The following is a 17,337-nucleotide window of genomic DNA, read 5'->3' on the forward strand; positions in this document are numbered from 1 at the left end:
TGATATACGAAATCTCTGCTCACAGTTACAGGCACAAAACTTCCAAAATACTTTCCGTTAAGCAAATATGGTAGCTGACGTTCTGGCCAACTTCGGCCATTCGTATCGGAATACAGTCATTTGGTTTATAATTTTCTTTCATTTTCAGAAAAAAGAAAAAATATTTCAAGTCTACAAATAGTTAAACAATAGATTAAAACAAAAACAATTTAAAATAATATATATATGGAAGTCACAGGGAAGCTAATTATATTTTCAGGAAGCATAGACGAATGGGAAAGGCTTGAACAAACAATGGAAAAGCCGAACTACAGCTGACCACCGTCCCAAACTATTGGGCCTCAAAATGGGTTCTCAGCCCATATTGGTTTGGGTGTAGTCGTCCAACGGTTTCCCGCGTAGGCCTCTCATAAGCTCGTTATTTCGACAAGAGCTTGCTAAACTTAAAACTGTAAACTAAAACATATGTACAAATAAAAAGAAAATTGGAAAGCAAAGTAAGGATTCGTTTGGAAATGATTCTAGATAGGCAAATAATCAGTTCTATAGAGAAGCAGATGTGGAAGTGCTTTTCCCCATAAATGTTTATGACCCTTCCCAAAATCACTCCCAAACGAGCCCTAATCATCTAACAGAGAGAATCAGAATCACGTTAGTTGGTCTGTTATTTCTTTTTGTCTTTTTTCCTTCTCTTAGGCTGAACTTGTGTTAGGATAGTTTCACTATTGTATTTTCTTTTATGTTATTTGGTATTTGATTTCTTGCGCTATAGCTTCAATAAAGTGTTAGAGTCATTCTATAGTGTCGGCCTTAGGTGACATCTTATTTCCTAATTGTTGGATCAGGCTAATCCAATTTGATTCAACGACTAACCAATTTGTTAAACGACTAACTAATTTGATCTAATTATTAAGAGACAGGCCTCACTAAGGACCATATATAAGGCTCTCACTTAGAATTCTTGTAAAGTGTTAGGCCTAATGAATTGGGTTCATATGGTTATGTGAATGAGAGCTTTCATTTTGGGTTTAATAGTTATTGAGCCTAGGATGAAATTATAAAAAAATCCAACACCTAAAACACTTTATAAACACACCTAAAACCCATCATTATACACACTCAAAACCCATTTATAAACACACCCAAAAAATATACAATTGTTGACTTTGGGGTTGATTTTGGGTGTGTTTCTATGTTTAAATAATGTTTGAGTTTTTTTATAAATACATATTTAGAATTGAGTTTATTTATAAATTTGTATAATATATATGGGTTGGGATTCCAAAAATAGTTTGACTTCCAGAGCCGATTCTTTTTTAGATGGTGTATAAGATAATCTTTATATGTGGTCTCCTTAGTATTATTCTTTTCGGTAAACAACCAACAAAGTAGAGATTATGGTAGAAATTTTATGCAACTAGACCAAATTATCATGATTGTAGTTACTTCATTTTCTTTCATACCTACCTATTATGAGGTTTCGAATTTGTAATTGTACACATAAAACTAACGGTGGAAAATGAGACATGTCCTTGTCATGTGGTTGATAATGAGGCACGTCTCCCTCGTCCACTTTTATTCGACTGCCAAATTGGCATCCATCCCATCCATGCACATATGTTATGACAGAAGATAGATCCTCACCACCAACCAACTAGTACATATTTATTTCATGCCAACCTTTTTTCCCCCGAAAAAACCGAAAAAAATTGTTTGATTTATTAGTACCCAAAAAATCACGATGAGCTGTATTGATCCAAAACATCTTTGTCTTTCCCCTGTTTTGATAATGACAGTTAAAGCAGTTGGGAACGTTGAAGGGCAAAACGCGGGAGGCGCCTAAAGCAGACTGGAAAAATGCACGGTCCTCCTGACCTGAGGTGTGAGTGATTCAGCAAATGCCCAAAAACGGCCGCGTTTCGGGGAGTCTCTCACCGCCCGATATTTTTGGGGTGCAATGAGGAGGACTGAGCTGACAGTTAGACAAAGAGAGGAAGAGAGAGAGAGAGAGACAGAGAGAGGAGGCCCTCCATTTTTATATATAGGAGCTTGGGATGTTGCAGAAATCTCACGTGTCGTGCCCAAGTCCCAGCCTCCCTCTCAACACAGAGGGAGAGAAACAGAGAGTGAGAGGAAGAACACCCAAAGAGGAGGAACAAACCAAACAAAAGGGCTTGGTTCTTTGGGTGACGCTTCTCAGAGGAAACGATATCGTCGTTGGGAAAGTGATTCTTCCACTGCTTTGCTCCCAAAAATCCATCTTTTCAAAAGGGTATGTGGTATTTTTGTTTTTGTTTTTTCTTTCGTTCTTCTGAGAATTGAATTGAATGACTGGAAAGAAATGGGTTTATGGGTTATTGGGTGGTGATATTCTTGAGCTCAAAAGAAAAGAACTTGATGATAATAGGTTGGTTGTTTTGAAATTTTTGAATCCAAAAAGAGGAAAATTTCATATTCACTATTGTATTAATGAAAGTGAGATAGAGGTTGTCTTTAGATTGTATATCAATGGTGGTGGCTTCATTATCTTTGTCCTCTTGCATAATTAAACTTTTGTTGGCTCTATCAGATCCAAGAATTGGCAAGTTGAATTGTCTCTTCTTGGGCACTTGAATATTGTTGTTGATTGTTTGATTGGTTCTTTGCGGCCGGCATGTCTTTTCTAGGAGACATCCAAAAGGTCTGAATTCTCCATTGTATATGGGAGAGATCTTATTGTGCTGTTGGATCTATTTGCATTGTGTTTACTTTTTTACTTTTCAGCAAAAGATGATCTGGTTCTTATATGCTTACTTTCGTGGGTTATGTATTACGTTAGAACCTCAAAACCTTGCTTTTCTCCTTGAAAACAATGCCTTAACTGACCTAATCTCAGAAACAGGCCATTTCTGATGGTAATTATCTAATACAAAATTGATAAATACTCTCACCAAAAGGGGAAAAAAAGATACCACCTCTGTAAAAATATTTTATAAATATGCAATTAATTATGCATATTGAATCCTTTTGATCTGAGATATATCTCTTAAACTGGTTATCATACTTCTGCAGAACCGGAGCTTAGACACTAATGTGTAAGGTGGACACCATCCATGAGGGATCTGCCCCTGTTTCCAAGGAAGTTTCCCAAACGATTCCTCCGTGGCCTGGTCCTGTGACAAACAATTTTCATAAGCGGTTATCAATTGATGGATCACCACAAAGGGGGTACAGCTGTGTTTCTACAGCAACAAAAGATTCATGGGAGCGCCTCTTTGATGAAGGTTATAGAGCAGATGTTTCTGTTAATACTGATGATGGTGGCATTATCTATGCCCATGCTAACATTCTTGTAAGTTTAGTTATTCAACATCGATTAAAATATGTGAAGTGATCTTCTCTAAATTCTGTTGCAGTCCTCCTAGAGCCTTAATTTGATAATAGATGTGAGGCCAAACTATTCAGGGTTTAATAGATGATTTTGTAAGTCACTTATTTATAAATTGTTTTACCACAAAATGATGTAGTCGTATCATATGAAACTTGTAAACACAGTCATACTAATTGTAAGTAGACATTGCTTTCCAGATTGACATTGTTGCTTGTCAGTAAGACATAACAATGGAGTTGACATTAGGCATGCTAACATTGTATTTGGATGCTATTCTGACAGGGCATGGCTTCCCCTGCAATGAAAGGCTTGTTGAAGCAATCAAGCCGGTTTCGTCGTCAACGATCAATCTCAATTCTTGGAGTTCCACATGACGCAGTCCGAGTTTTTATTCGATTCTTGTATTCTTCCTGGTAATGATTTTTCCCTATGGGTGCTTCTGTTTCACTGAATTTCTTGGAGTTAATGTGATGCCTAGGAATTAGCCATTAAGTGAGACTTCATACCTGAACGTAGGAGAGGATGTGAAACTTCATCTTTTAACAGTTTCTAGCTAGTACCTGTGATGCATGTTGAAAAACCAAGTTTGATAGTTTTTTTTTTCTGGTTGAATGCTTTATTAACCTGAACAACACCAAGACCAATAAAACTTGAACAATACTACTGGATTATTAGAACATTTCTCCATTTTCAAACTTAGTAGTCACACTTAATCCATTAAAGGATGTTATTGACACAAGTTTTGAAATTTGTTGCAATTCTAAGTTGGGACGATACTTTGTGTACTGATTGTTACTGGTGTTTCCTGTGTAGTTATGAAAAAAGGGAAATGGAGGAGTTTGTCGTGCACTTGTTAGTGCTTTCTCATGTCTACTTGGTTCCTCAGTTGAAGCAAGAGTGTGAGAAGAAGCTGGAGCATGGCTTGCTTACCACAGAGAATGTAGTTGACATATTTCAACTGGCATTACTGTGTGATGCCCCTCGACTTAGCCTCATTTGTCACCGTATGATCCTGAAGAACTTTAAAACTGTTTGTACAACTACAGGATGGAAAGTGATGAAGAAGAGTCACCCTGCATTAGAAAAGGAGCTCGTGGAGTCCATGATTGAAGAAGATAATGTAAGGGATCTGTTTGGCTTCTTCTTTTGTTTTCTGTATCTTTATGTAGCGCCATGGAAAGTCATGCTAAAGTTCATTCATGTTTGAATTCTTTTTCAGAGGCAAAAGGAGAGGATAAAAAAATTTAATGAGAGGAAAATATATTTGCTATTATATGAGGCAATGGAGGCTCTTGTTCATATATACAAAGATGGTTGTCAAACAATTGGACCATCTGATAAGGACTTTAAAGAGAACCAGGCTCCTTGTAAGTATGTAGCCTGTAAAGGACTGGAATTGCTGGTTCGTCATTTTGCTGGTTGTAAGTTGAGAGTCCCTGGTGGTTGCATTCATTGCAAGAGGATGTGGCAGCTGCTGGAGTTACACTCCCGCCTTTGTGCTAATTCCCATACCTGCAGGGTTCCTTTGTGCAGGTGTGCCCACTAATCTTTCTTTGTTTTTTTTTTCCTTCTTATTTCTTTTGATTATGGGGAGGGGGACACAAGGGTCGAACTCTTGTCATGGGTGTGAGAGTAAGTGCTCTAATCCCTAGAGCTATAAGCCCCCATCCTTTTCCCATTTAGTTTCAATAACCATTGCAGGCTTGAGGTTAGAGCGTCCAACCCAAAACCAATTGGCAATAGGTGGAAAGGCAACAAGCCCCCTAATGTGTGGTAGGACTTGAGCCAAACACATAGACAACTTATATTTAGTGACGTGGATCACATGTGGCTCAGTACTGGGTCTACGTGGATTGTCTGTTTTAGAACCATGTAGAATTAAGAGCATTCAACTCCTCAAACCAGTTGACAATGGGTGGAGAGGTCTAAGACCTTATGTATTGTGTCGCAAGGCTTAAAGTTCCTAACGTGAGATTTTGTACTCTCGACAAATTTAGCTAACAGAGGCATGGAATACACTGCTAGATTGATTTAAGTAGGAGATATCATAGGCGAGTTGTCGATATAGGTTTGATAGTTGACGTTCTGAATGGTTTTGTTTTGTTTTAGACTGCATGCTATGTCTTACTCTTACACTAGGTTCTGAACTTTTTCACTCACTGTGGCAAATTTTTTCATTTCAGGAATTTTAAGGAGAGAATTAAGAAACAGAGTAAGAAAGATGAGATTAGGTGGAAAATGTTAGTGAAGAAGATTTTGAGAACAAAGAGAATCGCGGGAGCACCGTTCATTTCATCAGCAAAGGCCAGCTCTTTGTGGCAATGAAGTCTTTGTTCCAGCTGAACCTGATTTAGTTGTACATTTGCTGTGATTAAACCAGTGTTCCTTTGTATCTCAATCTGTAATTTATAAAAAGCAGAGAATCACTTCCTGTCTGTTCAAGAAATTCCGGAATCCCGGTTAACTCACAAATATAAAGACTTCAATATATATTTTGGTTCTAGAAAAAAAAAATCATGTTTAGTTTTAAGTATATTTGGGAAAGTATAAGTTATATCTAAGAACTTAAATCTTGAACAACCATATTTATTAGTCTTTTCAGTCTTGAAAATCAATGTTCTCTCTAAGCATTTTCCATTTATTATAGGGCACTTTTGTAGCTTACCATTCTCCTTGGCGATCAAATGGATAAATATAAGAGCAGCATATTTACAATCACAAGCTCATGATCAGGAGAAAAGCTTGTATATCACGGGGATAACATTGTTTTGCTATCCCCAACCAATTACATTCCCCATACGTGATAAAAATTGAACATAAAGCCATCTGAGATTGAAAATTTTGAGCCATTGATTTCTAGATTTATTTGGCTTTCATAAAGCCTAAAGGTGTTTACAGTAATGGTTAGTCTTTGTGTGCTTTTCTTAAAGTGGGCTTGTGTTTAAGTAGCGATCGAACTTGGGTTGTCCTTAAAGTTTGAATATCTGAACTTTGACAATATGTCTCTTCTCCTTGCTCATTTCTTCCAATAGATTTGACATATTATCCAAGAGTGGGGTAGGGAAAAGAATTAAAGAAGACAACAATGCTGACGAATAGCTACTTATTATTGATTTTATAATTTATCAAATAAATGCAGACCCCAACCAACATCATGACCACCGACATCAAAACATTCTGCTTCCTTCAAAATGTGTGGGACTCTGGATCTAGATGAAGAAACCTAAGCCTATCTATCGCATATGTGTTGGCGCAGAAAAAACCCAAAACAAAAAAATCTAAATATTTGTAACTTTTCTTTTCCTTTTTTCATCTGTTGTACATGTTCTCATTTGATGCCTTTTCTTTTAGTTGGATGATCCTTCAAATAGCATATGCTCTTCTAAATAATATTCAATATTTAACTTGTTGGACTATGCATACCCGATTCTCATACAAAATCTGTTGCTTCCCCTGGGTAACTGGCTGGAACTCCTCTATGTGGAATGGGATCTTCTTTATATTGGAAGACTTTCAAAAGTGCCTTCCCTTCTGCATTCTTCTACTCCTTTGACATGCTTGTAACAAACAAAACAAATATACGGGTGCTGTCCTGCTGCTTCTTCAATTGGACGTATCATCGACGGCCGTGGTAGTATCCACCTAATAATTTACGTATCCTCCTAAAAGGTTCATGTGCTTCATATACACAAACTTCATGGTGACAAGCTTTCATCATCTGAACTGTTATCTTGTCTCACATTATACCTGTTGAGAACTGGTAGAGAAGCAGTTGCAGCTATCCGAAATGATCTAGCAGAGCCCACCAATGTTCTATCCTGCATCCTCCCCACTTCCTTGCACACTTGGTCCAATACGTTTAGAAAATCTCTCACGATCATGAAGATTCTGAAAGGATGGGCTTCCTCCTTTGCTGTATCCCCATGAAAATACTCAGTGACCTCTTTCACCATATATAATGCCTTTCTTTCATCAGCCTTGATCCTAAGAATTTCCTCCTCCGCCTCTTTTAGAAATATCTTCATCGAGTTGAAGAATTTCCCTTGCATATCTGGTTTCTCATATTGTAAAACCAGTTTGACCTTCTCAAGCCCCATTTCAAGCTTCGACACATAGCCACTTAGGACATCCGAGTCCATTCCTGCTGCATTTTTTACGTTGCTGAGATCTCTGCCCAGGCCTGCCACAATTTGCAATCCTTGCTTTTTGAAATCATCTTCCTTCGCATTGATGGGCATTTTTTTGGCATTCTCATTTGTGGAGTCAACCACTGAACCTTCAGATCTTATAATCTCTTGGACCACAAAATGGAGCAATGTGGTCTTTCCATCTGTTCCCTTTATGTCTACTAGTTTTAATAGTGTATCAAGTTTAAAAGATTTAGCATCACCACGGTTGGTCCCAACATTCATTCGGTTCCCTGTCCTGAGAACAGCTTCGAGGAGTTTAAGGAATAATCGACTGTTCTTTAGTTCTTCACTTGCTTCCTGAAGAATGGCAAGATCTTGGGTGTGAGTTTTTACGTCAATATTCATGGAATTAAGTAATCAAGAAAGCAATAATTGTCAATTTCAGAAAAAATACCTCCAGCGTTTGAAAAGACTTCCTCAAGTACTTCACTTCTGTATTAAAGTTAGCTCTGTATAGCATTGCTTCAACTCTCTTAAAGGCAAATGGGATATCAAGCACTGCCTTCAAAAAGCGTTCAGCAGTCCCTAATTTTGAGACGTCACCCTGGTAGTCTCGAAGTTTAATTTCTTCTTCCTTTGTTGGAGCCATCTTTACCAGAGTTTCCAACAGCTCGGCGCCCAAGCCTTCTGGGTTACCTGTTATGTACAAGCACATAATGCACATGATGCAGCAGATGTAAATAATACCATCGAAACATGGGAGGGGAGAGAGAAAGTTAACAAACTCTTGCATCCTCTAGTGACTGATAAATGTTGCATCCTCTAGTGACTGATAAATGTTGAACTAATGGAACTCAACGGGTGAATATGCAATGATAAATGAGAAAAAAAAAATTCTTTGTTGGATTACTATCCACCTACAGGGCTCTTTTTTGACTCATGCAAAAGGTGACATCTGGATGTAGCTTTTATGCGTGCTTGTATAATTGTATTTTGAGTTCTAATGAATAGGAATGTTTCAAAGATTGACCCTGTTTATCTGAATGTGATACATAATGGGTTAAGCTGCTTGTACAAATTGAATTTCACACGTCAATCTAAATTCTATGAGGCTATAATTATAAGTAAATCAAGACTCGCTCGCACCCAGATACCTTTAAGAATGCCATTGGTAGGACTACAGGCTAGTTTAAACATCAGTCGCAGTAATTATTGCTTTTGCAGTTAAAATATAGGATAAAACTTCAAAGTATTGAACGCTTTCATCCAACAGGACAATGTATTCCTGTTGACAAATATTAAACATGGATGCATGAACCTATTGCCTCCAATGCAAAACTCTTAAGACAATAGATTATATCTCACAAGGAAGGTTGTAGGGAATTGAAAAAACTTTGTAGGAAAAATAACTGATTTATTAAAATGTCAACTTCGAAGATAAAAAAAGAATTAGAAGCTGGAGCCCTGTGATGATGAATGGTTAATGGTAGGATTTGGAACCAATCAACAGTGAGCCCACTAATGATGCCTGATGCTAGTAACTTGGTCTTATGGCTTTAGGGTATGACTACCCTTCTGTTGCTTTCAAGGATTACTCTTATCCGAACTTATAGGGTAACTTGTTAAACTACTTTTACTCTTATTCAAGTAACAATAATGCCTTCTTCTTCTCACTTAAACTTTTAACTCCGACTTCTGTTTTTGAAATCCTCCTCTATCTCCTTATTCTCTTTCCCAAAAATTGGCTTAAAATATAATGCGTACCTCAAAATAATTTGTGTTATTAGAAACTTATTTAATTCATTATTTTGAAATGCTTTAAGAATTCACGATATCCACGCAAAATAGAGCTTACAATATATATATGAGTTTTATGAGTCAGGAACAATGGAAAGTGAATCTACAGACACATGGTTAGCTGTTCTTGGTAGACATTACTATGTTTTCAGTAAATTGAGTTAAATATTAACTGAATTTGTTGAAAAAAATTTCTTCATCACCAAGGAGAATGAAGGAGCTAATTACTCATCCTAAAAGAGAAAGAAGAAGAAATCACTTACCATCTAAAAGAGAATCAGTGACCTCATCTCTTGCTACATTCAGTGCTCTCAATAGTATAGCTATGTTCTGCGACTTCTTTGGATCCAAAACCCTGTTTTCTTGTTCAACAGGAGGTAGAACTGATCTTCTAATAGGCTCTTTAGCTTTCGGGACCGAATTCGCCGAATTGCAGCCAAAAAGAGTCTCCATCATGTCTTCATTTAATCTACAAAGAAACCAATACATCACTAAAATCAGAATTTGCACACCAGAGCCTAAAAAACAACAAAAACTAAACAACATGCAGCAATGCCAACTGAACCGAAACTACTCACTGGAATGAGCTTGATTTCAGCTGGTCCCATACTGTGGCTCGGTCCGAGGTTGCCCGAACCTTATCCCAGTGCAGAGGCTTCAACTTGGGCTTTGCCCCTCCAGCATCATCAGCTTCAAAACTCTCCGAAGACACCAAACTCTCATCAGCAACTGGCTTAGCAATTTTTCTAGTCCCATTTTCAAAAGACCCTATTGGGATTGATGCATAGGATGATTGTGTCTTTGCTGACACTTGGGCTGACATTGCAGAAACTTTTGTAACTCTTTCCGAATCCCCAACTTCCTGCTGTCTCAATATCGGCGGTCGAGACGGTGGAGGTGGCGGCGGAGGTGGAACGGGAGCTCTAGATACCCGCGCCAAATTTGGTGGCGGTGGCGGAGGGGAAGAGAATTTCGGCCTCTTATGAGAATAAGATGGAGCTCTTTGTTGCGCATCGCGGGCTTGCATCTGAATCGGCATCGGTGGCGGCGGAGGTGGCGGCGGAGGCGGCGGAGGTGGCGGAGCAACCTGGTTCCTTGTGGTAGAAGAAACCGAGAGGCGCGATTTTGGAGAAGTTCTTTTGGAATGGGGAATCGAATTTGCCACATGAATCGGAGCACTATTGGCGCCTCCATTTACACTGCCTTGCCTCGGCGTGTAGTAGCTGTCGTCATAGCTGATAGAAGAGCAGTTCGGCGAATGAAACGCGGTTTCATGGCTCTCTTCATCGGAAGACGACACGGGAGAAGGCGAGTTGAGGTTCTGGGGAGGCTTGGACAGAGGAGGCAGCGGCTGCAACTCGGGACTCGGCCGATACCGATCCGATCTTTTGACCGAGTTGAGCCTGTGGTACGGCGACCGGTTCAATTCGGCCGTTGTGGGTCCACTCACGGCTTCGCTGCTGGTCGTCGACGTACGGCTGGGCTCGACTGTGCCAATGTAGAGGAAGCTGGAGGGTGGGATTCTAGAGTCGTCTGCGAATCTCGGGGAACCGGGTCCTCCGCCATTGACGAGTTTCTCAGACTCGGACGGGTGCTTGACTCGGTGGCGGTAGAGGAAGAAGGCGAGGGCAGAGAGCATGCCGAGAGTGACAATTCCGACGGAGGCGGCAATGGCGACTCTTTTGGTTCCCTTGGTCGGCTGCGATGCTTGTGGGATCGGAACGGTGGAGTTTGACGGTGGCGGAGGGGATTGGGGCTGATCTGGAGTCGACCCAGATGGCAATTCATGGAAGAAAGGCTGGTCGGTTGGATCACTTGAGACATCCGGCGGTGGGGGCGGTGGAATCGGCGGGGACTCGATCTCCGGTGGAGGAGATGAACTGTCTGGAAACAGAGGCTGGTGCAAAATTCGTCTGTGAATTGCCGTGACTGTTTGAAGAGCATGGAGTGGAGTGAGGGAGAGGGAGAGTGAAAGAAAAATGGAGAAGAAGAGGGCTGAGTGATGCTGACGAAGATGATGATCAGGAGCTCTCAATTTCATTTTGAATTTTAATGGGTGAGTGTTGTTGTCTGGTTTTGCTTTTGTTTCAGAAAAACCCAATTCATCATCTTCTTCTTCTTTCGCTGCTGGGTTTTGTTGTTGGGTTTGAGAATTTGTTTTTGTGTTGTTTTGGTTGGATTGGAAAGACAGAAATTGAAATAGGAGAGAGAGAGAGAAAATGGAGGAGGAGGAGGAGGAGAGAGAAAGGGGGTGAGTTGAGTGAGTGAGTGGGGAAGCTTCTTTTGGTTGCAAGATCTGGGATGCGGATGCCCAAGTAGCCGCTGACCTCAGCAGTAGCCGCATTCCCTTGTTTTTTTTTTTCCTTTTTCCTTATTGATTTATATTATTAACATAAAATAACATAATTATTTTATTACTGTTTATTATAAAATAATAGAACCCACCTACGTTCTGGTCATGTGATGATGCAAATCAAATTGAACTACAATTAAAACAGTATTATTTGGCTCCTTTTATTTTTTTATTAAAAGCGATAGTAATTTTATCGATAACAAAGAAAAAAGTACAGAGTAGTCGCAATGCCAAATATGAGTACAACATCTCTCAGTAACTAAACACAAAAATAAATTTGTTTGATATAGAGAGAATTACGCATGTCAAAAAAACCTAAAAACTCCAATTCGGCAGACAAGAAGCTTCTGTACTCAGGACCTACAATACAAATCCATCCACTCAATGGTAGTAACGGCAATCAGCATTGAAAAGTCGAACACTAAATACATACATTAGCAAACTCCCTATTGAGTTTCTGAAAATTATTAGACTAAAATAAACACAGAAACAATGACACCGCAACACTTCCTCTCTAGCAAACCAAAGAGACTCGTAGAACCAACATGGCTAAACCTCTTATGTTGCACAGACAAAACTCGATTCCACACAAACCACCGACAATCACTTTTCTAACTCCAAACACTAAATTGGAGCAAATTCCATATGCGTGGACCAAAAGCTACAACAAAATCATGGCATCTACGGTGGATTGCAATACTTGCTTCAAAAACACAATGAAAACCAAAGAGAAAAGCTGGGTCAACAACACCACACCGTAACCATCTTCACAATAAATAGGACTTTGATATTTGTTAAATTCCAAATAAAAGAAGATGACACGAACTAATAAGTGTCAAACTCACATTCATTGTGAGGAGCCAAGCAAATGAGAGTTGTGAGAATTAGATATATTAAATCGAAACTTCATCTTGCTCTTTAAATCTGAAAACGAATTAATTTTCTAAACATGCGAAAGAGTATTTTCATCGAGAAGGCCCAACACTAGAGGCATGAAGGGTAATAGTTAATTTTAGTTACTAAGTGGCATGAAATCTGAGGATCACAGTGATTTCCAAAATAAGAATATTACCACTTCAGTTGGGATCAAAACATTTCATGCTTTCATTTATGCCTACCTACAATATCGAGCTATTATTCTTGATTACAGTATTAGGTGCGGTAACTGGTAAGGAACGAATGAGACTATACAATGAGAATCTACTTTGCTGGTTGTTGCAGTCAAATAAATGGACGATGATGACCATGTTGTGCTGATTTAAAAAGGGCCACGTTCATGTCTTTTGTTGTCCATTTTTTTTATTTTTTTATAATTGTTATTCACCTTTCGTTGAGGCCGAGGCCCAAGGGGGCAAGGCACAAATTCCATTAATGTTTTCCCACTTGGTGCCGTTGGATCCTGAGTCTCCCCTTACTTTTACTACCTTTAAGTCCACAGCTCCAAGTTGAGATCTCCTACAATGCGACCGCAATGCCACAAAACGTGGTCCATAGAACAACCCCCAAGTGGCACTTTCATGGAATATGTCTCTTGTTCTAGTTTATTGGTTGATGGGTGTTGGTCAATTAGACACAAATCACTTTTGGGTTCTTTACGAATATAACTATAAGGTTTGTGTGTGCTCTTGTTTTAATGCTTGGTACATAATCACCTAGCAAGAACAACTCTACTTGAGTTTTTCTCGGCATTCTGTTTTGTTATGTTAGAAACTGCCGCCAGTGTGGATCATTTCAACACTTGAATTTATGGATAAATTGAGGGATAGTTCAATATAGAATTGTAATATCTATGGCCGTTACTATTTTTAGTTAGTAGACAAGTAAATTTATTAGGGTTTTATTTGATTTAAATCGGACTTAATTCAGGATTTTAAAGGCTAATTAGAGTTCAATGACATTCTTGCTCTTTCTTTCTTTCAATTCCAAATCAATACTAGTGGAAATCAAACATTTTTCCCCTTTTGAAGGTTGATATTGAGTAAAGCTCAAAGAAATCGCAGGAAAGGTGTTGATTTTCCCATTCTTATTTTGTCCACTCACTCTCTTTTTTGTTTTAAAAAAATACTTTTTACTATAACATACAATTTCCAACAATAGACTGTAAGTGAACAAAATATGAGTGAGAACATACAATTTCAAACAAATAGAGAGTATAAATAAACAAAAGAAGAACAGAAAAATCAGCTCCCGGCCAGAAAATATAAAAATACAAAGCAATAAATTATTTCACCTCTACTACATATCTTAAGAGAAGAACATATCTTGCGTATACACATATATTGTCATCATTTCTGTTCTAGAGGGTGTACAAAATTTGAAGCAAACTTGAGTACATATGCTTATTCTAATTTGGGGTTTGCGGGATGAGGCTAAAATGTCATTTTGGGACAAAGTGAAATGGGCTAAGTTAACGTTTTGTTGGTTTGTGCTTTCTTAGTTTCTTTCTCTGGTAGATTGATCCACCGACCCTATCCATTTATGCATCTCTCTTTTATTGTGGGGGGAGACATGCACACGCCCAAGAGCATATGCTTTGCTACTTTTTCATCTTTTGTCCCTTTTCCTTTTGTAATGCTATTTATTTGTAGGACAATGTTCATATGTGGTTTCCTTCTAGTTCTATGACACCAGTAAGTAAGTAGTGGTTGTTGAATTTAAAATAAAATATATAAACTTTTCTTGTAAGTTCCTTGTCAATGCTCATATGTCCTAATCTCTAACTCAACTCCCTTCTTCTGTCTTATTGTTTCTTGGACATGATCCTTGGACACACTTTTAACGTAAATGATTGATTTAACATTTAAGGTTATAGATTGCATGTGCTTAATTAATATTTTTAATATTTGACAAGCAATACCATTCATATACAAACGTAGATTGAACAGTTTAGATTAATATATTCTTCACAAAACATGACAGAGAATATATTCAAGATGCTTAAAAATCTATCTTTTCTCCTAATAAAAATAGAAAAAAAATACACGGCTTCTTACATATAATGACTTATTCTTGCTTACGAGTAAATGACATTTCGAGACGAATCCATAAACTTTTGTTTTTGTACTCCCTGTAATGTCTCTGTTGATAAAGAAGAACATGATCCTCCGACAAGTGAAAACGCACAAGATGTCACCATCTTAGAGCATATGAATGTTTTGGGGACGGTAGATTTTGATTCTGACGGAGTGTAAACAGATACATAAGAAAGAAAGAGACTCTTAATTATATTTTTATGTTCGCAAACAGGCCAGATTTACCAATTGATTGGTTCTTTCAGTCGCCATGGGATCCTCCTATTGACCGACAATTCTACTTGGTGTTTGAGTTTATCTGTCTTAAAAATTAGTCTTTAGCCATATTTTATTGTTAATAGTTAATCATGGAACCTCTAATGACACCCTTTAAATCATTGAAAAGGTTTCCTGTAGTCTTTTTTATTTTATTTTATTTATATAAAAATTGTCGTTGTGACAGCATTACCAAACAAAAGAAATCAATAATTACAGGGAGAGAATGTGCTGGAGGCAAGCAAAGTAGTGTGGATTTCTTTGGCACTGGGGTCCTACAGTGTGTCTTGGAATATTAAGCTCGTGGTTGTGGACTTAATTTAATAATAATAATCCTAAGCAAGAGCATTTCCAAGAAGGAATTAGAATATTCTTTAAACAAATGAAACGTTACTAATGAAGGATTAAGGGGAAGCAAAAAGCCCTATCCTCCTAGGGTTTAAAAATGAGGCAGTAGAGTGAGTGTAGAGGGTTCTAATCTGATAGGCCAAGTCAAGGATCTTAGCTTTGCTTCGTGCCCATGCAATCAGAAGATTAAAAGTGAATTGGCAGAGAGGCAATAATTTCCCATTAACAACAAAACAAAACACCAAACGTTAATCATTAAGGAAAGTCTAAACACACACGTCAAGTCTGTCCCAATATCATCTTTCGTTTTTTTGTATTTTTAGGTGCGTACATTATTAGCTTGATAGATTAGGTCACAACCCTAATGATTTTCAGCTACTAACCTTTTTTTTTCTTGGGGGGTCCGGAATTATATCAGGTACAATAGTTTGTGCAATTTGAACCACATAATTCTGTGTTCTTATTATGCAACTGCAAAAAGAGCTAGAGGTCCAAAACCCAGTTTCGTTTGGCCCATAATTAGGAAAGTTTAGGCCTAAGCTTAGGCTCCATGACCCAAGTTCCTTTTTTGTTTTTGGAAAAACGACCCAAGTCCCATTTTAACAGAGGCCCAAATTTTTATTTTTATTTTTTTTATAAAAAGAAAAAAAATTTAGTTATTTGAACGATTTGATCAAACCTAGAACCTCATATGTGAAGGATCAGCTACACCATCTTCAACATTGGTGTTGCAGAGACCAAGAATCTGTGAGCAGTGCCTTGAACTCTCTCTCTCTCTCTCTTTCTCTCTCTGGTTTACAATATAAGCGATATTAGGAGGGAGGGGAATCAAACCTAGAACCACATATGTGTAGAGATATTGTTTTTAATCACTTAAGTTACAAGCCCCTTATTAAGCCTGACTCATCTTCTTTGATAAGGGGCATTTTGATTTGCAATTTCTACTTGTCTTCCATAAAATTTGTGGTTCTTGTGTACAAAGTGTATGATGCAGTTGTACTTCAACTTAGGGAATAGCTCTAAATAAATGGTTCCCCAAGAAACCAAACAAGCTTGGTTGGCTATTGACTTTTGGTTGCGCACATTATGTACAAGGTGGTGGTTAAGGTAGGCACACAAAATCACTTTATTTCAAAGTCATTTTCCGTTAGAGTTTATCGCTAACTATGTAGATCAAAAATGCACTTTACTCTAAATCGTAGATTAAATTTTACATTCAAACCCTTTAAACACCATCATATTACAATCTTCTTATTTTGACAGTGATCAGCTATGTTGTCTTGTTTAATTCAAAATCAACTCTTGGTGAAAAAAGAGAGAATCAAACAGGTTTCCTCTCCTCCCTTTGTCTCTATCGTCTGATATTTGCTTGGCCCCCAAGCTGTCAGTTCACTTTTCAAGCGGGTCACAGATATCCAATACTTTTTTGTCCTTTACTGTTGGGGCCCACTGGACCTGTACCTCTCTTATGCCTAGCGGTCCCACTGACCTTACAAAGAAAACGGCCACTCTTGACTCGTGACTGCAAAAGAATTGCAATGACCAAAAATGCTGGGCCGTTTGCATTCAGTCTAATTACATTTTGCTCCATTTGGTCGCAAGTCTTTTGTGGGAGCTGAACTTATCTATACAGGTTAAAATTTCAAGTCAATTATGCATTGTCATACATTTAAATTTTTCGACATAAAGAAGGTGTGTGGAATTTAAAATACCGTCACAATTATATCCTTTACATGAAAATTCATCTCCTCTTCTTTGTTCAAGCAAAACAGAGAGCTACTAATGCTGCACAGCGGAGAGAGACATCTCTGTTGGTCTCGGATTCCTGGGCTTTGTCACTATTCACACTCCCCACACCACCTTTTTTTCTTCTTCCACGCGTCCCAATCGAAGGACAAAAAGGCCCCTCCTATTGTAATTTTGGTTCTGCTTCATTCCTAATTCCCTAGGCAATGCATTGGTATTGGATACTCTGCTGCTCGACAGCTTCTTGCCATTTTTTTGTTTTGCTTTTTATGCTTTTTATTGGACAGGTTGGTCTTTCTCTAAAAT

At 38.2% G+C, this 17,337-nt stretch overlaps 2 protein-coding genes across 2 annotated transcripts; one reads left to right on the plus strand and one right to left on the minus strand.

Moving 5' to 3' along the window:
* Positions 1–2,070: 2,070 nt before the first annotated feature.
* Positions 2,071–5,816, plus strand: BT4 (BTB and TAZ domain protein 4). The gene is made up of 6 exons (XM_008239820.3): positions 2,071–2,272; positions 3,052–3,331; positions 3,653–3,783; positions 4,184–4,490; positions 4,590–4,903; positions 5,554–5,816. Exons 2-6 carry the CDS (start codon positions 3,071–3,073, stop codon positions 5,693–5,695), a joined length of 1,155 nt encoding a protein of 384 aa, XP_008238042.2. The 5' UTR covers positions 2,071–2,272; positions 3,052–3,070; the 3' UTR covers positions 5,696–5,816.
* Positions 5,817–6,456: 640 nt separating this feature from the next.
* FH6 (formin homolog 6) lies at positions 6,457–11,586 on the minus strand. The gene is made up of 4 exons (XM_089051361.1): positions 9,876–11,586; positions 9,561–9,766; positions 7,955–8,196; positions 6,457–7,857 (listed from the first exon to the last, which is right to left on the minus strand). The coding sequence occupies exons 1-4, from the start codon at positions 11,336–11,338 to the stop codon at positions 7,066–7,068; spliced, it is 2,703 nt and encodes a 900-aa protein (XP_088907487.1). The 5' UTR covers positions 11,339–11,586; the 3' UTR covers positions 6,457–7,065.
* Between the last annotated feature and the right edge of the window lie 5,751 nt (positions 11,587–17,337).

The sequence above is a fragment of the Prunus mume genome, linkage group LG1, assembly GCF_029339155.1.
Source record: "Prunus mume cultivar Tortuosa linkage group LG1, ASM2933915v1, whole genome shotgun sequence".
NCBI classification, from domain to species: Eukaryota; Viridiplantae; Streptophyta; class Magnoliopsida; order Rosales; family Rosaceae; genus Prunus; species Prunus mume.

Coding starts and splice junctions, on each gene's coding strand:
- BT4 (XM_008239820.3), top strand. CDS start 3,071: ATGTGTAAGGTGGACACCATCCATGAGGGATCTGCCCCTGTTTCCAAG. Junction 4,491..4,589: donor CCATGATTGAAGAAGATAAT/GTAAGGGATCTG, acceptor ATTCTTTTTCAG/AGGCAAAAGGAGAGGATAAA. Junction 4,904..5,553: donor TGCAGGGTTCCTTTGTGCAG/GTGTGCCCACTA, acceptor TTTTCATTTCAG/GAATTTTAAGGAGAGAATTA.
- FH6 (XM_089051361.1), bottom strand. CDS start 11,338: ATGAAATTGAGAGCTCCTGATCATCATCTTCGTCAGCATCACTCAGCC. Junction 9,767..9,875: donor CTGAAATCAAGCTCATTCCA/GTGAGTAGTTTC, acceptor GTTTCTTTGTAG/ATTAAATGAAGACATGATGG. Junction 7,858..7,954: donor AGTCTTTTCAAACGCTGGAG/GTATTTTTTCTG, acceptor GCCATTCTTCAG/GAAGCAAGTGAAGAACTAAA.